General features: G+C 34.2%; 2 protein-coding genes across 2 annotated transcripts; one reads left to right on the forward strand and one right to left on the reverse strand.

Moving 5' to 3' along the window:
* LOC138321281 (glutamate decarboxylase 1-like) lies at positions 1–14,417 on the forward strand. The gene is made up of 15 exons (XM_069264843.1): positions 1–196; positions 577–799; positions 5,136–5,433; positions 7,633–7,872; positions 8,129–8,219; positions 8,647–8,753; positions 9,154–9,269; positions 9,562–9,641; positions 10,202–10,373; positions 10,855–10,919; positions 11,085–11,163; positions 11,664–11,813; positions 12,207–12,311; positions 12,713–12,802; positions 13,687–14,417. Exons 3-15 carry the CDS (start codon positions 5,154–5,156, stop codon positions 13,858–13,860), a joined length of 1,749 nt encoding a protein of 582 aa, XP_069120944.1. The 5' UTR covers positions 1–196; positions 577–799; positions 5,136–5,153; the 3' UTR covers positions 13,861–14,417.
* LOC138321280 (uncharacterized) lies at positions 13,268–24,732 on the reverse strand. The gene is made up of 10 exons (XM_069264842.1): positions 24,590–24,732; positions 22,121–22,348; positions 21,266–21,411; positions 20,915–21,047; positions 20,219–20,359; positions 18,978–19,193; positions 18,114–18,257; positions 16,488–16,625; positions 15,885–15,963; positions 13,268–15,419 (listed from the first exon to the last, which is right to left on the reverse strand). Exons 1-10 carry the CDS (start codon positions 24,651–24,653, stop codon positions 14,759–14,761), a joined length of 1,950 nt encoding a protein of 649 aa, XP_069120943.1. The 5' UTR covers positions 24,654–24,732; the 3' UTR covers positions 13,268–14,758.
* Positions 24,733–27,970: the final 3,238 nt, after the last annotated feature.

A 27,970-nucleotide genomic window follows, 5' to 3' on the forward strand; every position in this document is an offset into this window, starting at 1 on the left:
TAGTTCATCATGCTATGCACGCAAGGTGTGAGCCTCATATATTGTAACAAAAGACCTTCAATTACAAGACGATATGGTTTTTATTAGTTTGCACATTACAAAACGTTCGGATGAATGACAGGATATCGTTTTAAATTAAACAAGCGAATTTTTGGACTCCACAAGGATATACATGTATTAGCTTATTTGATATCAGGTAACGACGTGATTTTTTTAATTACTTTTTGTAAAATCAGCATGTATTAAATCTTCATTCAATATATAGCAAAATTATCTTTCTTGTCCCAAATAAATTGCATAATTATCTTTTATTATTATTTTTTCTTCTATGTAGCAACTCGTTTGATGAACACATGCGGCTTTGTTCTACACGCAGTTCATGGACAGATTTATTAAGGATTTTGAAATGGAAAGTAAATGCGTCAATTCCAGCACAGTCACGAATAACATAATTGACCTTATAATATCAGGAAAAGGCCATAAAAAACCTAGTTATATCAAACAAATACGAAAATTTGGATTGCAAGATTCAAATAACCAATTATTTTATTAATTGACTTTTCTCTAATTTACAAGCACTCTCCTCTTACCGTCAACGATGCAGTACAAGGTTCTAGAGCCTCACCGCTGACAAGTGCTCTTCATAATTCAGCCAGGCTAAAATTGCATATAGATCTGTGATTTCCGCGTGATTTGAAGAGGTTTGTCCCGACTATCGAGAAGACGCATTGCCATATTGGTCGCCGAACTCTCTTGCAATAGCCTACGTCTCACTGTGAACAGAACCAGACGTTAAACCGTAAGTAAACACTTTTTTCAGAAAACCCTATTTTAATGGCATATAGTACATTGTATTTCACGGGTAAGTAATGGATCTGATGGTTTATTCCTACTTTTCGTTTTGAAGTCTTATATCACGAAATGTTTTCATTTGAATTCTAACCTTTCTGGATATTTAAATCATTGTGATTTTAAAGACTATTTTTTTAAGAGAGTCTGACAGTATTGGTGGGATATTCAGACACAAACATTTTTCATTAATTGTTTCTCATTCATATTTTTGTTACTTTAATTTTCCCCTTTTACCCCTATTTCACATGTTGTAGTAAATATAGCGCTAGATTGTTTTATAGTATTATTATGTACACTATAACTTTTTTTTAAATATCTTAAAAAACATATTTATATATATTCTGTAGTAGTCAAATGGATTATAAATACAAGTGGATACAAATACTTTTTTGCTCGTTTTTACAAAATCGAAAATTACTTTACTATTTTTTTTCAATTTAAAGTTAATCTAAACAGGATTCTTTTATAAAGATTCTGTATAGTAAAGCAAACCTCTTTTCTAACATAAACTTTATATTCTTAAATATGATAGGTAAAAATTAAAGAGTCTGTTATCCTGCACACTTTGTCTTCCAAGCAGTAAATATATTGATCTAATATGCTTCTTAAAAATTAAAAAAAAAACATATTTAAAGTATCTTTGATTTTTTTTCTGTGTCTTCAATATTGTTAGTTTTATTACTCGATTGTATTTCTTAAAGACCCACTACCTTTCAGAAACGGCTTTTTTTAAATTTTTGAAAAACTAGATAGATAATTTTGCAGGACAAGAAAAGTTATTTGCTTAACGTTAATACTAAAGTTATCATCACGTTCTAAACAATTTAATCAAAACAAATTAAATGTTAATTTTCATAACGTGAATAGTATTTCTCGCCGTCGTCCTAATTACATCGCGTTACATATAGTTCCCTATCACTGCACCAGACGGCAAGACAGCGAAACGAAACTTCTTTGTTCAACACCGATTGTGCAAGGGAAACAAGAATTTTTTTGGTGTAACCTCGTCTTAGGCCATAAATATAATGTTTCTTAAACTGTAAACTTACTTTTAGTTGTTCTTTTGGAAATTTAGAGGGTCTTTAGAATGATATGAAATTAAAGTTAATGGTTACAATCCATTTGAATTTTAAAGTAATTGATCAACATTAACATAGCATTTGTTCAACCCTAATTTAACTAACTATTCAATCAATGGAACGTGCTGTGGTTTAAGTAGTACATAATATTATTATAGCTTTATAGCATACTCTTTAGATAACCCTTGTAATGTAAGATCAGATTTAAGGTTGTGAAGTGAAATGACTGCCCGGAAAAAAAAATCGGCCCGAAAAAAATTGGTTGTCAAGAACATTTGTCGTCAGCCTAAGTGTATCTCTGCAAGATTCTCAAAATGAATTGTATTCGGTATCAACATTGTTTTCGATGCACTTTGTAAAATATAAAAGAATAGCAATATCTGAATTATGCTGTATATTATTTTGCTATGTATTAAATTCTTAATGTTATCAGCTGTGCCCCGAATGTAAGATGTGATCGTTAATTTAAAAAAAAAGAATTGTCGATATATTTATCTGATTGTCATTCCGATAAAAATTATAGTTAATCTAACAACTACACAAAATCTGCTTAAATCTTCCAATCATAGTACTGATATTTCCCGATAGTTATTATCACAATCAGTGAAATCCAACTTTAGACCTCCAAATGAAGGCTCCTATAAACTTTGCGCTGATATTTCATCTATTGACCACCCTGTATTATTTACGTACACGTAACATAAAAGATATTTGCATACGATTTTATGGAACGACCCATACGTAAACTTATAACAAACGGTGACTTATATAAACTTAATAATATTAATTATATCAAATATTAAAATGAATAGATACATAATATACTTTAATTAGATACAACCAATCGTATGTAACAAATACTTTGTAAACGATACCTTTTTGGATCATGTTCTATGTGTATTGGTACGTATGTACCTATATACTGTAACGTATTTGGTAACAGCATGTCATGTATAAGTTATCATGTGTATTTATGTCAATTTCCATAATGTTGGATAAATTTCCATTCCAATTTGGTATAGAAAACAGATGTTAGAATATCTATATCAATTGCATTAATTAGGGACTGAATAATTACACAAAATGGAAACGGTTGTTCAACTGATAACTGAAAAAAATATAAAACATTCGATATGATACCTGAATAAACACGATGGTTGGGAGCGGCTTAAAGATAGAATATAGCGTTCGAACGAAACAGTGTCGCGCTCGGAGGAAATAATAGCTGCGATGACGTACATTTGTAGCTCTAAACAACGGAAGTTAACATGTTAAAGGTAGGTTTCGCCCAATGAAATATAAAGACTACGAAATTGAAATTTATCATGTACATAGATATAATCTTCTGGTCATTTTAAATGCATACAGCGAACAATATGGGTCGTCATTTGCCTAGCTTGACCAGGAAAATACTCCTCTAAAAATAGAGCGAAGTCAAGCTTTACATAGAACATGACGTATTTTTTTCCAACACGAGGCCGCATCAACAAACGGAAGCGTGCAACAAAAAGTCAGATAGCAGTGACAGTCTTGCCACGGCATGTTCAGTTAAAAAATAACAACAACAAATCGAAGTGCGATGGACTGTTTATAAATATCATATCATCTAAAACACTTCATGTTACTTACATACGCTCGCTAGCTTAGTACATCAAACATATATCTAGTAAGTCTGTCGCTGTATGTGCGCTGGCATATGTGTTGAAATTTAACTCGTGCAACAGAATCCGGGCAAGTTCCGCTAGAGACGTGACTTCTGTTTCTTCTATTGCTACATGCCATATCTGTATTTCATTCCCTAGAGATATCATAGGGTGCTACCGATTCCATTCTAATTTCCTCTTCTTTGTTGCCGATACAGATAAAAAAAATCTCAAACGCTTTCGTTCAGCCAATTTGTTTACTTTTAGCGCGTAACAATGCGCATGCGCGAAACTTCGACAACGCAATCTATCGCAGTTTTATTTGCATACTCTTCTGTCTGGCTGAAAATCATAATAAATCAAGGATTTACTTCAAATTTATATTCAAGACACATTTATTCAATTTCATACACATAAAGAAATAAAATTGAGGTATTTCTAATATGTTTTTTCATCTTTTCTTCCGTTTATCGGATATTACAAAAAACAAATACTTATTTGGTAGGGCGAAACCTACCTTTAAAGGAGGAATGTCAATTTGGGCCCTCTGGTGTTCATGACCGATAAGCATTATTTTTTTGTTTACCAATACCCAGGGGATAGGGCATCATGATATGACGTATGATTAAGGTCAAGTCGGAGTCCCTTGTAAGTTATTGGGGGTTAAACAGGAGGGGCAATTTTCTGTTTTGTCCCGTTGAGTTTGAGTGTACTCTGAATAAACCGTGAAACGGTTTATGAGAGTACAAACAGATTTTTATGTTTTATTTTCATAATATAAAAATATATTCAAATGAACCTTTAGAATTTAATTCGATGATGATATTCCATTTAAAATTCCAAATTAAATTTTTGACTCTTTTTGCTGTGAAACCATTACGCCGTTGTCTCATTCAGTTAGAAGCGACAGGTTACAAACTTTCCTTTATGAACTGATAAAGGAAATTTTAAGCCAATCGATCTGCTCGTTACAAACAGAATTGAAATATTTTCGAATAGCATGAATGAATTGTACGTCGAGTATTATAACGTCATATACATAGAACGTTTTAGCGGGGGATTTTAAAAGCGGTACAGCCATTGGTCAAGCTTAACTAAGGGCTCAACTGCGCTTTAATTGTTTTGTGATAAAATAAGTAAAGCACAAAAAATTAAAACCTTTTAGATTGTTCACTGTATAATACAAATCAATCACGTTAAAAATAAAAAAAAATACATGTTTTGAATAATTAAGCGTTTGATTTGTTAGACCATATAAAACTATCATATTATTTCTGTAATAATAAGCAAACGATATTGTATTTGTCTTGACACAATATAATAATCCGTTACCATGCAATAATATTTTGTACAAATGCATTAACAACATAATAAACATAAGTTTGATGACAATCATCGGCAACATGTCGATATTGTCCCTAGAGTTTTCAATAAACTTGCTATGCATATTAGAAAAATAACTGACAATCATATCGATGCGTTTAAAGATTTGTATAATTTAAAATTCTTTTAAATATGCATAAATATATCAAATATGACACAGGTGTACTTACCATTATAGGAGACTGAAATTTGAAGCATGGCATTTGAGCTCTTCCAAAAGATACGTAACAGGTGTCGGTCTGACAGCTTAGAAAGGATGCTTTCTCTTGATCACCAGCGCACAGGATCACAACCTCTTCATAGGGATACACCTCATCAGAAACAAGACGATTCACAAAAACAAACAGCGGGCGACGACCCAGAAAGGGGAGATAACTCAACCATGGAAGATCAAGGGCGAGCATTTACTTCAAAGTGTTTCCCGCCTAACGATTTCTCACCAGACTGGACGGAATTTGAAGGGTGTTTCGCTCTAGGTTAGTAGAACGTGTTATTTTCACAATAATGGCATTCTTCTAGGTATTAGTGTTTATAGATATTGTGAAATTCTGTTAATAGAGACCAAATAACTAAATATTTGTCTGTAGTCCGCAATGTTAAGTTTTGAACTGTAATATTAAAATTGCTTAACTCTTTTAGTGCCATATATTTCTCTTTAAAGAGTCCGGATATTTTTTTTATTGACTTATTGAATTAGTAACATTACAAAATACAGCTTAGAGATATGCTAGATGATATTGCTGGTATATAATATCGATAATTCCGTAAATCAAGGATGATAAGAATTAATGACTGAGTGCTACTCAGGTTATAAGGCTGTAAGAAAGACGGTCATGCATAACATAGACGTAGAATGCATATTTGTCAACTTTATTTTGGTGCTGATTTGTTTTCTGTTTTTTACACTCTTCAAACTGAATTATCACAAGTTGTAATGTTAAAAAAGTCCTTTTTGTGTAATGGGAAAGGGACAGTTTGATATGAAAGAAGCTTCTTAGATTATGTTTAGATATTGGGGAACAAATGGCTGTCTGTGATTTTGTGTTGTTTATACAGAAATTCATACTTATTGAAGGGATATAGCTTCACACTGATCTTTGAAAATGTCCGTTTGAAAAACTTCAGGTTCTTACAAGAACTTTGTACTTCAACATTTGAATCAAAGTCACGCACGTTAAACAAATGAACTAATAACCACTGTGGAGGTGACAAAATTATTTTTAGGCAAGACAATTCACCTCATAAGGTACACACTACTTTCAAGGCGATTTGAGCAGTTCTAGACAAAAGAAGCATTACTCTACGAGCAAGGGACAGGGTTCGGCATACAAGATGTTCCACCACAATGTGTAATGGCGGACAGCGAGCGAGTTTGAACATTTCACACGCATTTCACCACCACCATGGGCTTTTCTAGCATATCACAGTAAAACCGACTGGTCTAATTTCCATTAGAACTGGGTTTTTTTCGATATATGTTCAAATTTTAATGTTCTCTTAGACATAATTGTCCCTTTAACTCAAAAATACTCTCAAAACCTAATATAAATGCAGTTCTTTCTTCAATTAATTCGCTATATATTATAATCCATTTTCAATAAAATGTCATGGTTTCACATTCTATGGATTAAAGGGACACTTCAGTCTTAGAGTACATTAAAATTTGCACATACATGTATATCGGAAACAAACCAGTTCTAATAAAATTAGATTAGATGGTTTTACTGCAATATGCCAAAACATTCCACTGTAGTGAAATGTATTTGAAATGTTCAAACTCGCTCGCTGTCTGGAATTACACATAATGGTCGGATGTCTTGTGTGCCGAACATTGTTCCTTGTCAATGTAATTAAGATTTTGTGGTCTAAAACTACTCAAATCGCTTTTACAGTATGGTGTTTACTTTATTAGATGCATGTTCTTGTCTAAAAAAATTTCATTATCTAATCAGTGGTTATGTATTGCATTTGTTAAACGTGCGTGACTTTGGGTTGGGTATGGGTACAGCGTACATGTTGTAACTGCTTAATCGTATTGATAAACGATTTGAAATATTTGAACGGTATCAAACAAAAAACTTAACAATGTCGTGAATTTGTCAATATTTCTTCATATAAGTTTTTTCATTTCATTTGATATAAGTTTCATAAGGAACGTAGAAAAAAAATATATACAGAAAATCAATTGCCATATGGGAAATATGGAAAAGGATTGAAAATATTGACTAGAGATTTGTTAGATAATTATCTTCATATATATGTAATTTTATCAGTATCTTCAAGCAGATAAGTATTAAATTGACTACACAAGTAATGCTGAATGACCTAATATATATATTACATTATGATATATACAAAAAAAGAGTTTCAAAACCATTTATATGTGTATACATGTGTATAGATGCATGAACTGTAACACACGAACAATCTTCACCTTTTCGGTCGAATTCCGCTGACGCAAATCTGAATCGGAAGAATTGCGTGATATCATCATTCGGCTGATTGTTCTATCTATTGTTCTATGTGATATATTTCAAATTGTACAAATATGTCAGAACACAGATTGGCATACAGAGATGCATGTGGCACTCAAAGGGATATATATATATATATATATATAGGATGAGTTTCAATTTGATGTTAAACATTTTGCACGGTTCCTCCATTTTTCCCAGATATGATGACAGTAGATGATAAAGCGGGATTAAAAAGACGCTTCTTTGTTGAACTCCTGAATATCTTACTACAATACGTATCTGTGTCGGAGAGCCGTGTACACAAGGTTCTAGACTTCCATCACCCTCACCAACTTCACGAGATGATGGGTCATTGTATCGAGCTGGACGAGAATGGGCGAGACTTGGAACAGATTTTGAGTGACTGCAAGGAAACTCTGAAATACTGCATCCGGACAGGTGCATAATTATATACATGTATTCAGAAAAAATATTAAATATTAATTTTTATGATTAGATATTATCAAATAAAATTAAAAACCTATGATAATTATAATGAAATGACAATTATGATATTACACTGTCACCTTAATTAGATCTTATTTACATATTCACTGCTTCTGTAACAGATATCATGTGCATATGAATATTATTGAAAGACGGCCTGCTCCGTAGTAGTGATATAGCGTATTAACGGTTTTTTTTTGTGTTACAGGCCACCCGAGATTTCTGAACCAACTGTCCACTGGAATGGATATGATTGGTATAGCAGGCGAATGGCTCACTGCAGTGGCAAATACAAACATGTTAGTATATTGCTCCAAATCTTAGTTCATCTGCTTCAAATAGTGATTTACCTGCTGGCTCCAAATAATGATTTACCTGCTAGCTCAAAATAATGATATACTTGCTAGCTCAAAATAATGATTTACCTTGCTGATAACGTAACTTTATATCTGGTATCGCTTTGGAATCCACCGAAAACTCCATTATCGTTTTGCTGCATATTTCGTTTCAATTTAATCAAAAAATTAGATGATCTATGTTGTTGAAGAGGACGATTACATGGAATGTCATACATTTTTTTATATCATTGCAATATAAAATAACGCTAATTATATGAATGTTTGCTCCAAACCTGATTGGTAATTTGAACAAATAAACTATAATTTTCGTTATAATGTATATACGGTATTGTAAACTGATGGTATCCCACGAATCTTTCCTTATAAGGTTTACCTACGAAGTTGCTCCTGTGTTTACGCTGATGGAAGAAGTCCTCTTGCGCAAAATGTTGGGTTTTGTTGGTTGGGACAATGGTGATGGAGTTTTTGCACCAGGTATAAAACTATAACCAAGGTAGAAATGATGAAGTACAAAATGTAGGTCAAGTTTTATACGACTTCGCGCCCAGCTGGAATGACCATATAAAGAAATAAATTAAGATACAGTACAGCGGGTTTATAAACAGGTCATACATTTCGCGATTTTAACATAATTCAAGATAATTTTCAAGAATAGAATTTCTTGATTTACCAATAGGAGTACATAAAATTATGCTTTACCCACTACTTACATTCCTGCGGACATTTTTTTCGCGACTTCGATAATGTCCCGCGCAATCGCGAAAATATCACACCTGTGAAAATTACCGTTTTTAAGGTATTCTTTCTTGATAGAAATAAGAAACATATCCGTAGTATTACGGATACTGATATAATGATTCCATATGTTTGTAAGGTGGAGCGACGTCCAACTTTTACGGTATGTTGGCGGCTCGTCACTCTAAATTTCCCGATATAAAAACCAAAGGACTGGTCGGCAAGCCGCAGATGGTTGTGTTTACGTCTTCACATGTAAGTTGCTTTCATATCTAATTATATTCTCGCTTTGTAAAAAAAATCGTCGTAGTGTTTACGCATTGGATTCTCTCTTATCATTTATATTATCTGAACTTTGATCCGTTCAATTCATTATGCGTACATTTTTGCTAACTTCGGAAAGCAAGTTAACTTGATGATTTTGAAATAAACACACATTTGAAATTGTCATTTGTATCGTAGATTTGTTTCAGATAAAAACAATATTGTTTTCTTTTTGAAACATGAAATATATATGAAAGTGTAAAATGATATTTTTAATTATCAGAGTCACTTTTCGATGAAGAAGTCGGCCAGTTTATTAGGCCTGGGGACAGAGGGGGTCGTGTATGTCGACTGTGACAGTAGGTAAGAACTTTTTCATTAACAGTTGTTTAATTATATCGCATTTTGATAATATTTCATATAGGCAAGAAATGTTCGATGGCAAAATATGAAATACTAATTACTACAGCATAACATGGAACATCTATAATTAATAGATAATTATCAATAACTAATTACTCATACTACAAGTCACGTTTCAAAGGTACCAGCGAAAAATTCATGGCTTATAAAATCTTGGAAGGTTTTTATTGCTACAGTGTTATGCGACAAAAAGACGTTTTTTCTAACTTCCAAAATGATTTGAGGTTTATCACACATTGTATATAGATATATGATGTAACAGTCAATATATTTTAATTCTGTTTATAAATATCAATTACATAAACACAGAACAAAAACTTGTCAAAAGACACATGTACGTAGTACAATTAATTATGTTCATATAAATTCGTCACAATTTAGTGAAATATATTAGGCATATAATAGGCATGCGGAAGTTCAATGAATGAAATGAATGAATATGGTATTCTTAAAAATCCTTATTTACCTCTATAATCCATAAAATTTAATTGATGTTTCAGTGGCCGTATGCTGCCAGAGGACCTGGAGATGAGAATTGACTTAGCCCTAGCCAGAGGAGAAGTCCCTATTATGGTTAATGCTACGTGTGGCACTACTGTGTTTGGGGCATTTGATCCTGTCAGCGCCATAGCTGACGTCTGCAAGAAACACGATATATGGCTTCATGTTGATGTACGTTACTGTAAAAGGCGAATTAAACTTGCTATTCACAGTTATAATGCTTTAACTGAGTTGCAGTTGAACCGTTTTGGGCGTAATTAAAACGCACGCGAAAAGAAGTTATTTAAGAAACGAAGAGAATGAAAAATATTCTCTTGTAAATATTAAGGAAGTACCATTTTCTTTCATACATATAATATTTTCTATTTTTGAATATCGAAATACTGTCTGCCCTTGCGGGTAGGTACTGATTGTGACGTAATTTCTTTGCGATCGTAGCGTAATAATTTTCAAAGTAATCGACGTGAATTTCCCTCACAAACGTCAAAAATAATACCTACCAGCAAGGGCGATAACTCTGTAATAAGCACAGACGGAATAGAAACACTATGGTTGGCTTTGTGGTTCCATTGTCATTGTACATGTAACAATGTTTTTTGCTTCTGTTTCTGTCAATAATGAACCACTTGCTATGTGTGTTACCTGTTTGTAGGGAGCATGGGGAGGTTCTGTATTGTTGTCCGAGAGGCACCGACACCTTCTAGAAGGCATTTCAAGGTAAAGTATAGTCTCTGCAGTAGTGAAGCATTGATATGTGTTTATTATTTGGAATCTTTGATATGTCGATTTCGCGGCTCATTAAAACGTCTGAATTTGAAGTAAATGCATATTTACTTATATATAAGGCGAACTGGGGAAAATGATCAATTATTTGTTTGACAGTGCTAACTCCTTGACATGGAACCCGCACAAGATGATGGGCGTACCTCTCCAGTGCTCGGCTATCCTTCTACATCAAAAGGTATAAACTGTGCGGATACCACAGAGCAACTTATTTGAAAATGTCAATTTTTTTATTCATATTCTTTCTTTTAAAATCATAAACACTTAGATTCATTAATATATGGGAATAATAGAATAGAAATACGAGTATTACTAAATATTTTTTATCCTTGTTCTAAGCTCAAAATTAGGGTAGATTTTAAAATTATCAGTTATTATCATTATCAGATTTTAAAATTATCAGTTATTATCATTATCATTATTATTACATTAACTTTTTTGTCTTGTTAGTATTTTCACTGTCTTGATATTTCATATCCAAGCTTTTAACTGGTCTGGCTTTCATTTGATTTAATTCGCCAATTAATCTGTACAGTCGTACTCTACCGGAAACTCAGGCATATGAGTTAAAGTACATGTCTATATTTTGCTTACATCATCCCTTATTTTATTGATTTTGAACTTTATTTAGGGATAATAGGATGTGGCATTATTTTTAATTTCTTATCATATCTGCAGGGTATCCTACAAGGCGTAAATGCGCTTGGCGCCTCCTACCTGTACCAATGTGACAAACATTATGACGTCACTTACGATACCGGGGACAAGACAATACAGTGTGGACGTCATAATGACGTGTTTAAACTTTGGCTGATGTGGAGGGCTAAGGTATGTTTTCACATGGTCTATTTTTATTTTGGTTTTATGTTTTTTTATCTTGCACTTCGATATACTGTCCTTTAACCGTTCATTTCTAATACGCAAATGGCAAATAAATGTTATCGCTTTATTTGTTAAATTAATTATTAAAGCTGACAATGCAGATATTTCAAACATTCGATAGCCGATATACTGTAAACCGATATGTTTTCGCGGCAAATTGATTTCGTGATTTCCATTTCAAACCAAGTACGCGAAAATTAACCTTCACGAATTTAAAACATGAAAGGTTCCTCAATAGACATAATAATATTTTTGCTATTTTACTTGTATCGCTAAATTAAATTGCACGCAAACGAAAATTGGTTTTAAATACAAGTTTCAGTGCTTTTATATTGACAGGGAGACCATGGATTCGAAACCCAGATCGACAAAAACTTCAGGCTTGCTCGGTATCTTATGAACAAAATTCGTGAGAGGCCAAACTTCAAGCTAATTAATAATGAGGTAACCGAGTTTTATTTCACCAGTTCATAACTGTCATATTAGTTTTATAATTATCTTGTTTCCGTAAGAGTAATTAATCCCATACTTGACATGGTTATCCCGCGGTAGATAGGACAATGATAACATTTTACCGGGGTTGGGGAAAAGTCAATAAATGCCGTAGAAAGATTTGACGTAATAAAAATAACCATTACCCGTTGAAGTATGAAAGGAAACTATGTTTTTCAAGGATATCTAAACTCACTCTCGCGAAAGATTTAAGCTGTCAACACTCGGCAAGCCTCGTGTTGATCAGCCAAGATCTTTCACGGGGTTAGATATAACCTTTAGGCCTGTCTTCTTAACCGACCTATGTTAAGTTAGGATTCCGCCACTACGTTTCTTGCTTTTTTTGTTACCAGATACAAGGACCAAACGTGTGTTTCTGGTATATACCCGACAGTATAGCCCAGATAGAGGATCCTGAAAGATACCAGGTCGAGCTAGGAAAGGTAACTAAATACAGGACTGTAAACCAATTTATTGTCGCGTTCACTTTTCGCGAATTGCCGCCAAAATTCGTTAGATCTGAAAAAGGAACATTTAGCCGCCTGACAAAAACTTAAAAAGGGGTTTACAGTAATGTAATAAAAAAATGTAAGCGAGTCCTTTAAAAATAATCAAACAGTTAATCAATGGAATTGTTGGCTTGATTTAGGTCAGTCAAATCTAAATTGCAATTCAAAATGACCAAAAAAATTGTCTTTTCTTTAATTTATTGATCATGGTTCTATTAATTTACCAAGAATATGACTATCTTTTTATGATAAGCTTTTATGGTAATACTTCGAGATACAGCAGGATTTTCGTTCCTGGAAATAATCGGTTCATAATTCGCATAATTGTCTCTTTTTTAAGCGTACGATTGATTCTGAAATAAAGGCAAGGGAAATAAAAAAAACACCAAACTACATATATTTAAAATTCAAAAAGCATATTTATTATGCAAATACAATTTACCTGAAATTATCCAATAATTTAAATGCATTTCTGTTCTCACTTACTGCACTGTATTGTTTTCGCACAATCAAATTTTAGCACAAAAGCAATATTAAACAGGTCAGAACAACCATAAATTCGCGCATTAGCTATAGTGACTATATGTCAAATACGATTAATGCTATCATATTTTAGCGCAGCATTTCTGGCACGAAAGCCGCAAAGATAAGATTACCGCTAAAATATATACAGTTACAGGATATTAAAAGTGGAGGAATTTTGTTTGTATCCTTTTGATTTTCTGTGACTTTTATTAAGACTTACATCTAAAGTGAAAAAATACGATACATATTTATAATGTACGAGTATTTTGAATTTGATGAATTCAATCATTTAGGTAGCCCCAAGACTGAAAGCAGCTATGATGGAGAAAGGTTCGATGATGTTAGCCTACCAACCACTACTGGATTTGCCAAATTTTTTCCGTGTGGCTATTTCAAATTCGGCTTTACAGGAATCGGATTTGGACTTCGTTATCAATGAACTCGAACATTTGGCAAAAGACATGTGACCTTATAATAAATTCAACTTGATGAGGAAACTAATTGTGTTTAAAGGACGATTTCAGCGATATTCGTCTTTGTATAGTACAGAATTACCTTCCATGCGGGTAGGTATCTATTGCAACGTCAATACCTTGTGAGTAAAACTCACGTCGTTTTCTCGTGAAAGTATGACGTTACGCTCGAAAACAGATGACATCAGAAGCAATATATTAATACCTCCCCGCAAAGGCAGATAACTATGTAATATACAAATGCGGAATATCATGAATGTGGAGAAGTAGTAAACTGTGGACTGTTTTAGGATGCAGTGTTTGTGTGGTTGTCGTACTTATAGAACACGATATACATAAAACATAATATAATAAATCTAATCAGCTAAGCATTACGTCTTGTATAAATTTAGTGATAACAAAACTGAAGTGACTAAATATTAAAATTAAAAGCAGCACTAATTAACATGCAAGTGAAAAGCCTAAGGTATCTAATATATCCCCCAAGTGATTACTTTATTAACTAAATGCTTTATGATCATTAATATTTACTCATTAAACAATGGTATCAATTTGTCTTTACTTATGAATTTTTGACTTGGAAATTCTTACTTGAGATCCAATTTCAATAGTCTTATTATATATGTCTCGTAAAAATGTGTTATTTCGTAACGTCACAGTTAATATAGAGGTTATTTTTTCACGAGTCATTGACAATACACCATATAAGATGATGAATTACTCTAAATGTACTTATTTTTGAGAAGTTAATAGGCTAACGCGTCTTAATATTAGTGTGCGAAAATTACATGTATAGAATTATACAATAGGCGCTGTGTGAAAGCGCTAAAATTTAACACCTGATATCCATTGGTGCATATTTTCCCAAAATGTTACTACAACTAAAATAAAATCATGTTCTGTTATTTCTATCTGCATCAAGGTTTGACATAACTTTATTCACGCATGCGTAAAGATCACTAGTATCCATCGATAAAATATTGTCGCTTGGTCTCCTATTTCGGCCAGGCTGGCTATATGTGTCAGCTAGTCGGATGGCATCATCATTTTCTAGGTCAGAGAACATCCGGGTACGCTGCCTGGCCGTGCTCTCGATATCTACATACTCACTGCGAGGTGGCTGACGTTCGTTATGACACTGTGCTTGTACTTGGTGGATCATGTAGCTCGTATCGACAAAAGACCTTTCCGCTTCCGGTCCTGTGTACACAGATCGGATCTCGGGTCGGATGAATTGACGTTCTCGAGGCTTGTCCTTTTCCTTTTTGGATCCACCGGGGACCCGTTTCCACGATAAACTTCGGTAGCCATCCGATCCACGTCGAGTGTGCGTGTAGGGCGTTTCTCTCATCGATTCTTGGCGTAGCACTCTCTGCGTTTTTCGGAAAGGCGATTCGGTCGATTGGGAGTCTAAGGGAATGTCATACAGGAGTTCTGTTTCCTGTGTTTGGGGTACCGATGTGGTTGATGCACTGGCCGAACCACCGTTATTATTAAGGACTCGGCGATGTCTGAATCCACCTCTAGCTTTCCATTTGGATCGCTGTCTACATCTGAAATATTTCAATTTGGAACTAACTTCCTTTACTCCAAGATTCTCACAGTAACATGGAAACCCGACACTAATATACCGCAGCCTACTAATGCGCAGACATTTACACACATAAATCATTGCATATGAAGGAGGCCGTCATTACACGAGCCTGTCTATTAATACATGTAGTACATTGAACCTAATTAACCAATCCAAACCATTTAAAATATTTCATTTGCATATAATAGTATGTGGCTTTAATTTAGACTGACGAAAAACTTATATAACAAAGACACAATGTATATCACGTATGGTATTATCGTAGAAGAGCAGACTTTCATTTTCACAACCGAGCTCTCCTCCATCAATATGACTGTATTTTGAATATGCGTATTACATCGGAAGGCCAAAATACAATAATGTATAGGTTAGCATGTACGTGCAAATTAAATCAAAATGATTTCATTGGGTAATCAAGACTTACCGCCGACCAACGTAGGCTATTATACATATGGAGAAGACAAAGGCCATTCCTGATGCTACTCCAATCGCCATGTACATTACTGAAAAACAGAATTACTTGTGGAAATCACATATTCGACATATTTTTAACAGTTAGAAATAATATTTTAATCCACAGGAAAATTTATCGTTAGAAATTAGCTATCATATAGATAATCCAAGACAATAGCGATTCATTTTAAACAAAATATTACATAGTGGAGGATAAATTAATGCAATTCACCGCAGGTCCTTATTGTGAAGCAGGATGAAACATGACTATATTTTATTTTGAAACATCATTATAAGCTTTGGAGGCCATAATCATTAAACGATATATTCCAGGGGTGGATTTGACGACAGTGATAGTAACTCCTGGATTAACCAAGATGTAGCGGTGGTTATTTGCGTGATTGATGTACATTTCCCGTCTACACAATTCCATTCAACAGATATGGTATTGATTACATCGACACATGTTCACTGTCAATTATTGATCTAATCCGGTCTCGCTGTCCACTGAAAACAATGTGAGGTTACAGTAACATGAAGGAAACGTGATTTAGGGATTAACAGTCGTCATTACCAGATTTGTACATCTCCTCCCTTGAATAAATATCCGAGAGTCCAGTCGAGTTATTGTTTCCCTGTCCTTTAGTAACAACAGACGGGTCATCTTTCTGGTCAAAAGTAGGATCTTTTACAGGCGAATGGTGTTCCACATCTAGGTAATAAACAAGCATTAAAACATAGCTGTGATGTCATCTATTGTTGTTTCTGTACTTTAACTCCCGAATTATCGGACCATTACCTGTAACTGTCCTATATGTTACTTTTTTACTGTCTTATAAGTGACTCTTGTATAAGACAGTCACTTATAAGACAGTAAAATGTACCATATGGGAGAGTTACACAATACGGGTGAGTATATGTCTCCGGGCATAATCCCATAATTATGTTAATACACAACACACAACCTGCTGCATCCAAATTACGAAAAAATCCCACACAATCAATATGAATAGAATTTAATCCTCTATGGATGCGGAATTAAACACATCCACAGAATTTCTGTATATACAAGTGTCCCAGATCGAGTTTTCCTCCTGATTATGAATTCACCATTTTACACTTATCTACAGCATTAACTCCAATTTCCGCTTTCTGAAACCTTGTTGTTTTTGTACACCACTTTTGATTTTAAATTTTCAAATCATCTGCACTGTAGTTTTATACTTATTTTGATATTGTTTCAACAATATTTCAGATTTTCACCTAAATCCCATTGGCTTGTTGAATGAAATTGTACATGCTTAATATGGTATAAATAAATCCAAGATTTCACTAGAGAGGTCGAAATTTTAGATCCTCTGAATTCAATGAAAGCAGTGGGGGCATCGACTGTTTTGAACTGGCCTGTAAATCACCGCTATATGCGACCATTTTAGCAAGACGCTTTCAAATAAACGCCTAAATTGCAAGTCTAGTTTCATCTGTCATTTCTTTACCACATTAGACATTTGAAAGAAATGTCCTTTTAGCAATAAAAGTCACTAAAGCCACCTTCTTCTATAGCTTAAATTGAGAACGTAATTAATATCCCTCCATCACTGTTGGCGGACATGGTGAAAATGAATTTACAAAGAGTTGTCCAACCCAAAAGCATGCTTCATGCATTCCGTTCATGAATACTATTCATCACATATAACACAGGCAAAGTTAATTCTATGATGCTATTGTCTATATTGGATTTGTCATGGTTGAATGCACATTGGTAGAGTTACCTGAACTCAAATACAAAGTCAAAAAAACTGGCTTATATTAGAAATAAAAGGGTACTTTATTAACACAAAGACTTGCTATGTTTTAATTTAGAGATAAGCCTAAAACTGTACAATATTTCGGAGAGAGAACAGATCTCGGATCTGACGGGCCTCGATACAGTTCTCTCTCCCACATATTGTACAGTTTTCGGCTATCTCCATACCTTAACTGTGGTCTATTCTTTTAATTCGCATCAATGGTGCAATGTTGTGGTATCCTAAAACATGTTTATACGATACCGCTGAAAAGCCTTTGTTAACATTTTTGCCCAACCTCTAAAAGTAAAAAAACAACTGTATTACAACAATTGTGATTTATGTTATTTTTATATCCATTTTTCAACGATTTCTTTCATGTAAAAGATAACGAAGAAGTCTATGACACTCACAAAACTGACATATGAACGGCCTCCTGTTCTTACACAAATCACCAGCTAGCTTCAGGTCTCCTTTCTTTTGTAGTACCACACACGTTTCACTGGTGCATTTATCATACCGGTCGGCATGGAAATACGTCGCCGGAATGGTTTCTCCTGTCATCAAAGTATCATATAAAACACATTTCATACCATCCAGTTATCAACAATATATATAAGTATACATATGTTTTTACTAAGGCCAAAAAATATGTTTGTTTATGGTTACATTGGCAAAAACAAATAGGGTCGGTAGGTTGTAAGGATTTTTTTAGTCTTTCACTCCAAAATAATGGCAGGAACCGGAGTCTGAGGTCGAAGTCCCGACTTTTAATATTTTTCTTCGTAGTAAAATGGGTAAAAATTAGGTTCGGGGTGGGGGTAAAAATTAGGGTCGATCGGCTAACCCTAAACAGACTTTTTTTTGCCTAACTGTATTATTCAATACTGAAGACTAATTTTAAGAGTTAAACTATTGTTCGACCATGAGAAAAAATTGTGAGACCAAGAAATATTCCGATATGTACATGTATCATATCGTCATCGCATAACTCGCTTGATATCCAGTGACTTCTCTCTTGTATTAATTTTGCATATGTTACTAGTGTATCTGATCGGCTTTCTTGGAGAGGAAATTCATTGTCATGTTTTGATATCAACAATGACGTCAAGAAACAATAACTTGACATGAGGATTCAGAGATTTGTAACAAAATAGCAGCATTCAGGGGAATTTCTGCATCATATTTCACATTAAAAGATACTGTAGAGTCTTGTAGACGTGCGAAAAAAGTAAATTTTTGTAGATTTTTGTCTGAAATTTGAATGCCGAGCTTACCATTGGTCCATTTCCAGCTGTCCTGTTTGCTTAGTCCTACCCAGAACTGTCCAGGCGGGATGTTGATGATATCATCACTCTCGTGCATGTGTGTGACGTCAATAGTAGCGATAGTGCCATTGTTATTTAGACACTGGTCTACAGCGTCTTCCCACGTGGCAGGTCTAGTGGAGGGTCGAACACAAGATGGGAATACGCCGCAGATATGGTGGTCATCTGGATATGCGAAATACTGTCTTTAATACAAATACATGTATATATTTACCATTGCTGATAATATTTTCAGTTATCTTTGTCAAACAATTAATTGAAATGATAATAATAGGTTCAGCTTATCATTATCAGTTTTTATTGTTTTCATTTCATCAAAAGCTATGGTCAGAAGGGGTGATCACCGATGTGAATACATTGTGTGATCGTGTACACTGGGAAATTGTGCTATATGTATTGTGTTTCCATATGATATGAGATATCCGGAAACAGAAATCGTTTAAAAGCATACATAGCTTTGGGACGTTCTAGAATATTTCAGATGAACAAATTGAGTTACACGTAGAATTAATGTTTCGTTAATTCGTTACTCATGCAATTATTTTACGGCTGTTAAAGTCTTTAAAAGAAATGCGTTAATTTCTCAGAAATAATGTGTTAGTATTGTAAAAGGAGCGGGTCGGTGTGACTTGTAAATAGTGTTAAATACGGTCTCTGTCACTCAGCTGGCGAAGCATGCTTCTTTGGCTCAGTCGGTAGAGCCGTAGATTTCCACGCCGGAGACCCGGGTTCGATTCCTGGTCGGGGCACTCGACAGGAATGTGTATTGTCCCTGTTCTTCTACATTGGCGCCCAACTAAATAACCCATGGAAAGTGGTTAAAGAGTCTCGGGTTGAGATTTAGGAAATCTAAAGAAAAACAGGGGGAGCAGTGTAAAAGGAGCGGGTCGGTGTGACTTGTAAATAGTGTTAAATACGGTCTCTGTCACTCAGCTGACGGAGCATGCTTCTTTGGCTCAGTCGGTAGAGCCATGGATTTCCACGCCGGAGACCCAGGTTTGATTCCTGTTCGGGGCACTCGACAGGAATGTGTATTTTTCCCTGTTCTTCTACAGTATATTTACAAACACGCCATCATCTCTAAAATCTGAATTAAAGAAACGGATATTCATGTTTTTCAATAAAATAATAAATTCATTTGTACACCAGGATGTTTCTGCAGAAGTGGTCCGTTTCATGTAACACCTTACCGTATCTACACAAGAATCGGCGAATCATGTGACAGTGTGACGTATGCCACGTCCACGGTTTATCCTCTAATGGTCTCTTCACATACACACATCCATGGGCTGACAGAGGCTCGCCCTCTCCCCACAATACGGCACGAGAGTCTAAAAATACAAATAATGCCTGACAGATATCGGGTACATATAGCACCAAAAATCATCAAAAATAATCATCACATATTTGTATATGCTCCGCGTCTTCTTTTCGAATTTATTTAATAATGGATCAGTAAAATCAATGGTAATCCCCTAATCACTATAGGAAAGCATATTTTGAGATACTCTTGAAATATTCTTTGTTACCTTCTTTGGTTTTTATATTTGATCATTTCGTGGGTAGAAACATTCATAATTACCCGATGGGCAATAGTGACAATGTGAGAAAAAACTTGTTGTTTTACATTCATTATTCCATAGTAATCACGAAAACAACGAAATATTCCACAAAATTAATATTCCATGTCATACAGCATGCTAATGTGACAGTTTGATATTGTTTTCACAAAGGCAAAAGTACATATACTTTCAGAAACCCTTTAATTAACGCATTGCTTTCATATCATATTCGTATAATACATTATTTCACCTTTTTATGTCTATAAACCAATGAAACGTTCTGTGATAATTTGACATACACTGTATTTATAAACAAATCCTTACTCATTTGGTAGAGCGAGACTCCGTAGATCCCGCCACATCTCTCGCCCTCTCGTCCTGGACATGTGATATCACAATAGTCAGCCTCTGTCACTGTGATGTTCCTGAGTCGCCACTCACAGATACAATACCAACTCTGGGGAGGACATGGAATATAGTCTTCAATATATACAAGGTTACAAGTTTGCGAGTCTGTATAATGCCCTTTTTAAATATATTTTTACAACACATATCCAAAATTGTATTTAGATGTTTTCGAAGAGAGAGAAATACGCTAGTGTGTAGACCTTGACGTCCATATTTTGATATTGCTTTCTGTATCCTAACAATATGTATATAAGCATGATACTTTACCTTAAGAGCGATTGCTCCTTTCCAATCACATTTATCAAAACAAGCCTTTGCATTGTTGTTAAGCATGCGTACACCGCCTAATATAAATTCGGGTTTAACACAGCCCCTGTATGCAATCAGCTTCGATACTGGAGTCGTCGACCCGGCTGAAATTAAGAAATATCTTATTTTTGTAGCTTATCATATTTGCAATTTAGATATCTTATGCAATTATATATATGTGTATATATAACCTGAGATATGCGTTGGTTTTATAGAAACTTTCATTGTTGCCATGGTGGTATGAATCAAAAATATAAAAACAATAAAATTATTGGAATTGTTTCATTGACCAACCACCAATATGTTTACACCTGAAGTACATTTCAGTTTTTTATACACGACAGTATGGACGTACCCACAAACATTCCATGTTATAGAGTACCTTAACTAGTGATTTATAAATACAGAACTGCGAAGAATAAAGATGTTTGGAGCGCTTTTAGAAGCTCCAGAAGTGCACCATTAAGAAGATTCGTCCTTTTAAAGCAGTGTGGATGTGGAAAATGATTTTATACAAATCACATTTGTCAACATAGGGTATAATATAAATAGAAATACATTTGTATGCAAAAGGCTTATATTTGTGTCCTATGAACTACCTTTACGTATGTCATAAATAAGGGCATTTTCTTGTGTGATTGGGATCGCAAGAATTACGTAATCGGTGCAAAATAGTTTCAAGAAAGGGTAAAGCAAAACTCTATGACTGTAAATAAAGAAATGGCTGAAAAACTAACATGATTCACAGCACTTATTGACGTAAGGTTTGTTCTTCCATACGATGACACCCTGTTTGTGAACCTCTCTCCTTACCTTTCTTTCTTCCCTTGTCGTACCAATCCCACTCCTCATCGTGTCCTCTCCCGGCGACCCACGCCTTGAGGTCAGGGGTCGACTCCAGCGCATAGGCGAGGTAGCGTCCTTGACTCGAGTAAAAGTCAGTGACCACGCCAAGGTTCCCGCTCTGTGCCTCACAGAATTCACGTGCTTCTGACCAAGTCCGGGCCTCTGTAACCAGCTTATATACCTTTCTACTCGACCCTGACGTCAAATGAAAAGGTCATTATCAATCAATTTCAAACAATAGATGGGTAACATATACATTTTCTTTGCTTTGTTATTAGATGAATCTACAAAAGACATAATGTTAATGTTTTCAACATTAATGTGACACTACCCAAATTTGAACACTTGATAAGATCATTGTAAAAAAAAAAAATAGCGTGTCTCTGAATCCAGATTTTTCTCTTGTCACTCCACAAATAAATGCCGTCAGTTTTCATTTCATGATCTGTTTACTTGTCAACATGGCATATATTTATAAATAGAGAGTTTTGATGCATACCCGGTCCAGCCCTTTGCATTTCGTTCCCAAAATGAACACCTCCTAAATGTTTTTTGATTAATAGATGTCCAGACATGATAAAAAAGGTTTGAATTATTTTAAAGAAAGAATTCAAATTACAAATTTGTCAAAAATATTCCATTCAGCAATAGTTTTTCTTGATTTTAAATATATGGTGTTTTAGGGTTGTCGCACAACGTCGTTTCCTGGAGTTTTCACACAATTTCATTATTTTTATTTTTAAATACAGCAACTGGAAAGAAAATGACTTATGAAAATTGTCACACTTATTATTCAGCAACTTAATTTTTGTTCGGGATAGTTTTTGTTAGTTTAGATTGTAAACTGGTAATTCTGTATAACATGTTTTAAAAGTGTTCCATTTGGGTACCTTTCCAATTTGGGTAGCGTTACGTTACGAATGGTCAATAGGTCTGCGCATGGATCCCAAATAATAACTTTTTGTCCAAAAAGTTACCGACGATTGAAAAATAAAATGAAATAGATGATTAAAACGTAGTAGTTAAGAGGATTGGGATTTACAATTATATAGATTATAGTTATGTCATAAGTGTTTTTTTTTTGGTTTTTTTTCTTAAGTTGGCATAGATCTCTATCAAGAGGTATTATTATTATATCTAAATACGATCAGATATATGTTAACTAACCATTTAGCAAAGAATTCGTGAGGGCCTATTACATCTGGCACAGAGACGCTACTTCGAAATGTTCATCACAGGCCCATGAAACAAATTATGGGGTGAGTGACATTGAGTATAAAATCATAAGGACCCTTACAATAACTAATTGCACTTGAATAAGGATTCTCTCCCAGGTAAACGCTGGGTCAACATTGACACCACGGGAAACATTGAGTGTTTTAAGACAGTAATCATATTATATGATTATTTAGGATCGAAATTTGTAATACCTTACTCCATCAACCATTTCCCTAAATCTGTTACATGTCCCTGTGGTAAACAATAGTAACCCGGCCTCTAGCCACTCTAGTCACTCTGGTGTTAGATAGACCAATTGGCAGTATTTAAGTAGTAGTTTGCTGAGGAGGCCCGCCTTATGGCACAGTCGAGTCATATTTCATAGCGAAAGATTTGTATATAACTATTCAAGCATTAGAGATTGCTTTAAAAATATACGTTAACAAGCGAGAACAAAAAGTAAATTTTGATATGGTACAAATTTATTATGGTGATGTTTAGTAAACAGATTAAGTAATACAAAATATATGCCAACTGAGCACTTGATTGATGGTTTATTTACTACTTATACATTGTATATAAATATTTTTTATATATTTCCTAATAGAAGCATTCACTTTAAATTAATGCCGTTGTTCAAATAAAACACACATTACTTATGTTATATATTGTTATATATGGTTACAGTGTATTCCGATATCATTTATCTAGGTCTAATATCTTAGCTCACTTCAGAACTTCAAAACCGAATCATCTATTTAAATTCATATTAAAAATTGATTCAAAAAGAAGTTTCAATTAATATTGTTTGCATTAGGATTAAAGTAAAGTCTAAAATGTCTTTTGTTGGCATAAAATAACAGATTTATCAGTTATGCTCTGTAGCAACAATTAAAAATACAACCACCTTCAAACAAGATCCCGTCCTAGTTTGTGTGCGTGTTATTACTTAAAATAAGTTTGTTTAATTAGAAAAGTTCCTATGTAAAATAAAATGAAACCAACAATAGCAGTATCAATTATTATAATCGTAGGAAACATATATTTTAATACATAATTTATTGTAAATAAGTTTTGCTTTTGCTGTTAGTAAAATAACTTGCTGTGTATACAAAACGGTTACAAGCCATACATAGCTCACCATTTGATATCAAACCCAGTATATTGATTAAAATCTTACAGCGTAGATAATAAAAAAGGAAGTAAACATGTACTTACCTGATATTTCTAAAAACAATGAAAAGAGAATAAGACAGACATCAATTATCGGAAATAAATCCATACCACGATGTTGGACGAAAATTTGACTCACAGCAAATATAAAGGACCCAGACTTCGTCAGTAATGAGAGGAAATGTCCTCTTATACAAGTCACTAGTGAGACCAATTAGGGCCGAAATACGACATGGTATACTGTAACCTCCGCACCGAGACCTATCGAAGCAGTACTAGAGTGAGAGGATATGATGAAAGTAGTGTGTAATATATAAAACGGTTATATAAATGAATTATTCGACGGAAAAATGTTTTAAAAGATGAATAAGAGACGAATTAAAATGCGTAAAGATTTTTAAAATAAAGACAGAAGGAACAAACCAACAGCATCACAGCCCAGGCTCAGGAACATCTCTTAACTTTAAAGATGCTCCAACGCTGACAAATGGTATTTTTCTCTGTCAAAAACAGGAGCAGACAACACCATTACCGCCATTGAAAAGTTTGAGCTTCTAATTTTATTTCAAAGATAAAAATATTAAAAAGAATTAATTGCATCCCGAATAAAATCTGAAGCACTATGTGTTATATGGAATGAAGTACAAATTGTGCATGCACGAATTCGAAAGGCAAAATAAATTATCTCATGTCATTTTTTGTGTTAATTAGACCAAAGACGAATATCCTTGATTAGACATTCACGATCAAACACCAAGTATTGCTCAAATGATCAGTATAACTTATGCTCTGTCGGCGTTTAAGCATCTTTAAGGAATCTCTTAACTTAAAACTGTGCGTAGGAAATCATTACAAATTTTAAGAAGTCTCCTTAACTTAAGATTTTTCCTTAACACTTTTGTAATGCTTTTCTATCGGGAAATTTAAGTTAATGAATTCCTTAACCTTCATGAAACTAGGCCCAGATAAGATAGTGTGACAGCGGCAACTAATTCGCTCATCTAAATGATCGGTGACAGGGATCACATTTCGTCGTCAATTGGACATTTTTGTTATCATTTTTCTAATGAGAATAAAGAATAATAAACTTATGTGATCAAATATCAACCGAATGAAGCAATAAAAAATGAAATATTTTGCAATAAGTTTGAGATTGTGTCTATTTCCCCATACAATGACTAGACTACTCCCTCTTTGTGTACTGACGGAACGAGTGAAACGAATGTAAGTAACTCTGATACATCGGATTGCACCAATTCATCTAATATAATGTCATAGATTAAATTGTAATAAAATAACAAACCCTTTAGATAGCACTCCCGACAGAGATATGTAAAGTTGCCGTGAAAAATGACATTGCTATTCTTATTTGGTCCTAATTATGTACTTCAGCTCCAAGCATGCGGTTGAAGTGAATGTGACATATTGAAAAGTTCTACGTTCGTTGGGCCATGTCTATTTTATTGATGTTCGCCTTCTGATATATATGGATCCCACACTATACAAGCACATTCAAGTTTAATTTCAAATTTTTGAAGGTGTTTTTTTTTAGAAAAACTGTCGTCTTTTTGACTGTATGGGTGATGTTACTGGTGTGAGAACCTCGTTTTAAGAAGTGTTGCATACTTATGCCCAGGTATATTGCCTTGTCAGTGTGCTCTACGCAGTGATCATCGATATAATAAGTTAACTAAACTGCTTATTCATTTTTGGAAATACATTTTGTGAATAGTACATTACATTTTTTAATTCAATTTTCCACCTTCCCCCAGTCAGTTAGTTTGTCAATACTAGTTTGTAGGGGTTCAGAATCTTTTTTGATGTAATTGGTGAACAGTCTTACTGATGATTTGAGGTTGAGAGCCACAATTTTATATGATACATATTTTGTATAAGAATAAACTCGGGCCAAATAATATTTTGGACATGGATTTTTAAATTTTGTGTTAAGATCTTCATCGGGTTTTTTTCATATCTTGTTTAAATTCATTCCACTTTGCCCTTTTATAGACCTTGTGACCTTACGGGTTTATGTTGGATTTTATTTGCCTTGCATAGGTATCCAGCAAATCCTATATTGTGACTATGATCTGAGAGATCCGAGAGAGTTTAAGTACGCTGATTTGGTTTGGGAAGTTTCGTGAGCAGCAGACCGAGTACATTATTTTATTTAGACTGGTGATATGGGATTTTTAACTGATCGTGCAAGTCCAGTATAATCCAGAAGATTAATGAGATTAAGGAACTATAAATGAAGGGCTTGTTAGGTTGTCTTAGGTGTAATATTGCAAGATCTCCAATCAATTCTAGGAAGAATATAAAGTCTCCCAATAAGGATAAAGGCATTATTAATTTGTGACGCTCTGCGAAAAGAATTCTTAAAACCTTTGACACTTAATGTATTTAGATGTTTAAGGAATGTACATATAGTATGAGCATACATACAAGAACTCTTGATCCATCCACCATATCTAGTGTGACCCCTATTACAAACTGTAGTGAAAAGGTTTGTCTTGGTTCAAAAAATCTCTTCAACCTCTGTACTTACTTATAGATACATACAATAGTTTTTTTAGCAATCAGGACATCACCATCTTCTGATGTTTTCCTGTCATTTCTGTACATGTGCAGTAAAGTGAGGAGGGAAGTATTCAGAATCTTCCATATTTCGTCTGAGTCATATTTCCGTGCCAGTGATGATGTGTGGTCTTGGACTTCATATTACATAATCAAGTAAAGGATTTCTGTTTTTTATTGCTTGATGGTACATGTTAAAAACTCTGAGAGGTAATTGAAGTTTTGGCGATTTTCTCTTTGGTGTTGATGTGGGTAAGGATCTACTCCGGTGAGGATTCAGTCCCTCTAAAGTTGAACAACGATCAAAGAATGTTTGTGATGTTCAAAACATATACGTCTCTCTTTGTAGCAAGATATGCCATACGAAATGTAACAAAAATGTCTTCTATCTATAGTTTGTAGAATATATAACTTAAATGACTGTGTAACTTACACTGTAGAAAGGTGAAAATTCACCTTTTTTAACTCCGTAAATCGTCTGTGTGACATTTAAAGCTGCACCCCCCCCCATGTCGTGTGTGACATTTAAAGCTGCACCCCCCCCCATGTCGTGTTTAGAAACATCAACTTTCTTTTCTTTTGAACTGCAATATTTTAGAAAGAAAAAAACCATATAGTCATCAGTACTTTTTCTGTGATATATTAAAGATGCTCCACCGCCGAGAGAGCATAAATGATATTCATCACTTGAACAATAATTGGTGTTTAATCGTGTATTCATATGCCTAATTAACACAAAAACAATATTAAATAATTTATTTCGCCCTTGGTGCACAATCATTACTTCATTCCATATAGAATATAATGCCACGGATTTTTTTCGGGACGCAATTAATTATTTTTAACTTG

The sequence above is a fragment of the Argopecten irradians genome, chromosome 4, assembly GCF_041381155.1.
Source record: "Argopecten irradians isolate NY chromosome 4, Ai_NY, whole genome shotgun sequence".
Lineage (NCBI taxonomy): Eukaryota > Metazoa > Mollusca > Bivalvia > Pectinida > Pectinidae > Argopecten > Argopecten irradians.

What these genes read in the sequence shown, in the direction of transcription:
- LOC138321281 (XM_069264843.1), top strand. Translation starts at nt 5,154, where the DNA reads ATGGCATTTGAGCTCTTCCAAAAGATACGTAACAGGTGTCGGTCTGAC. An exon ending in TTGTGTTTACGTCTTCACAT is followed by an intron (nt 9,270 to 9,561) that starts GTAAGTTGCTTT and finishes TTTAATTATCAG; the next exon opens with AGTCACTTTTCGATGAAGAA. An exon ending in ATATATGGCTTCATGTTGAT is followed by an intron (nt 10,374 to 10,854) that starts GTACGTTACTGT and finishes ACCTGTTTGTAG; the next exon opens with GGAGCATGGGGAGGTTCTGT.
- LOC138321280 (XM_069264842.1), bottom strand. Translation starts at nt 24,653, where the DNA reads ATGGATTTATTTCCGATAATTGATGTCTGTCTTATTCTCTTTTCATTG. An exon ending in ATTGTTTTTAGAAATATCAG is followed by an intron (nt 22,349 to 24,589) that starts GTAAGTACATGT and finishes ATTTGACGTCAG; the next exon opens with GGTCGAGTAGAAAGGTATAT. An exon ending in ATAGCCTACGTTGGTCGGCG is followed by an intron (nt 15,420 to 15,884) that starts GTAAGTCTTGAT and finishes GAAATATTTCAG; the next exon opens with ATGTAGACAGCGATCCAAAT.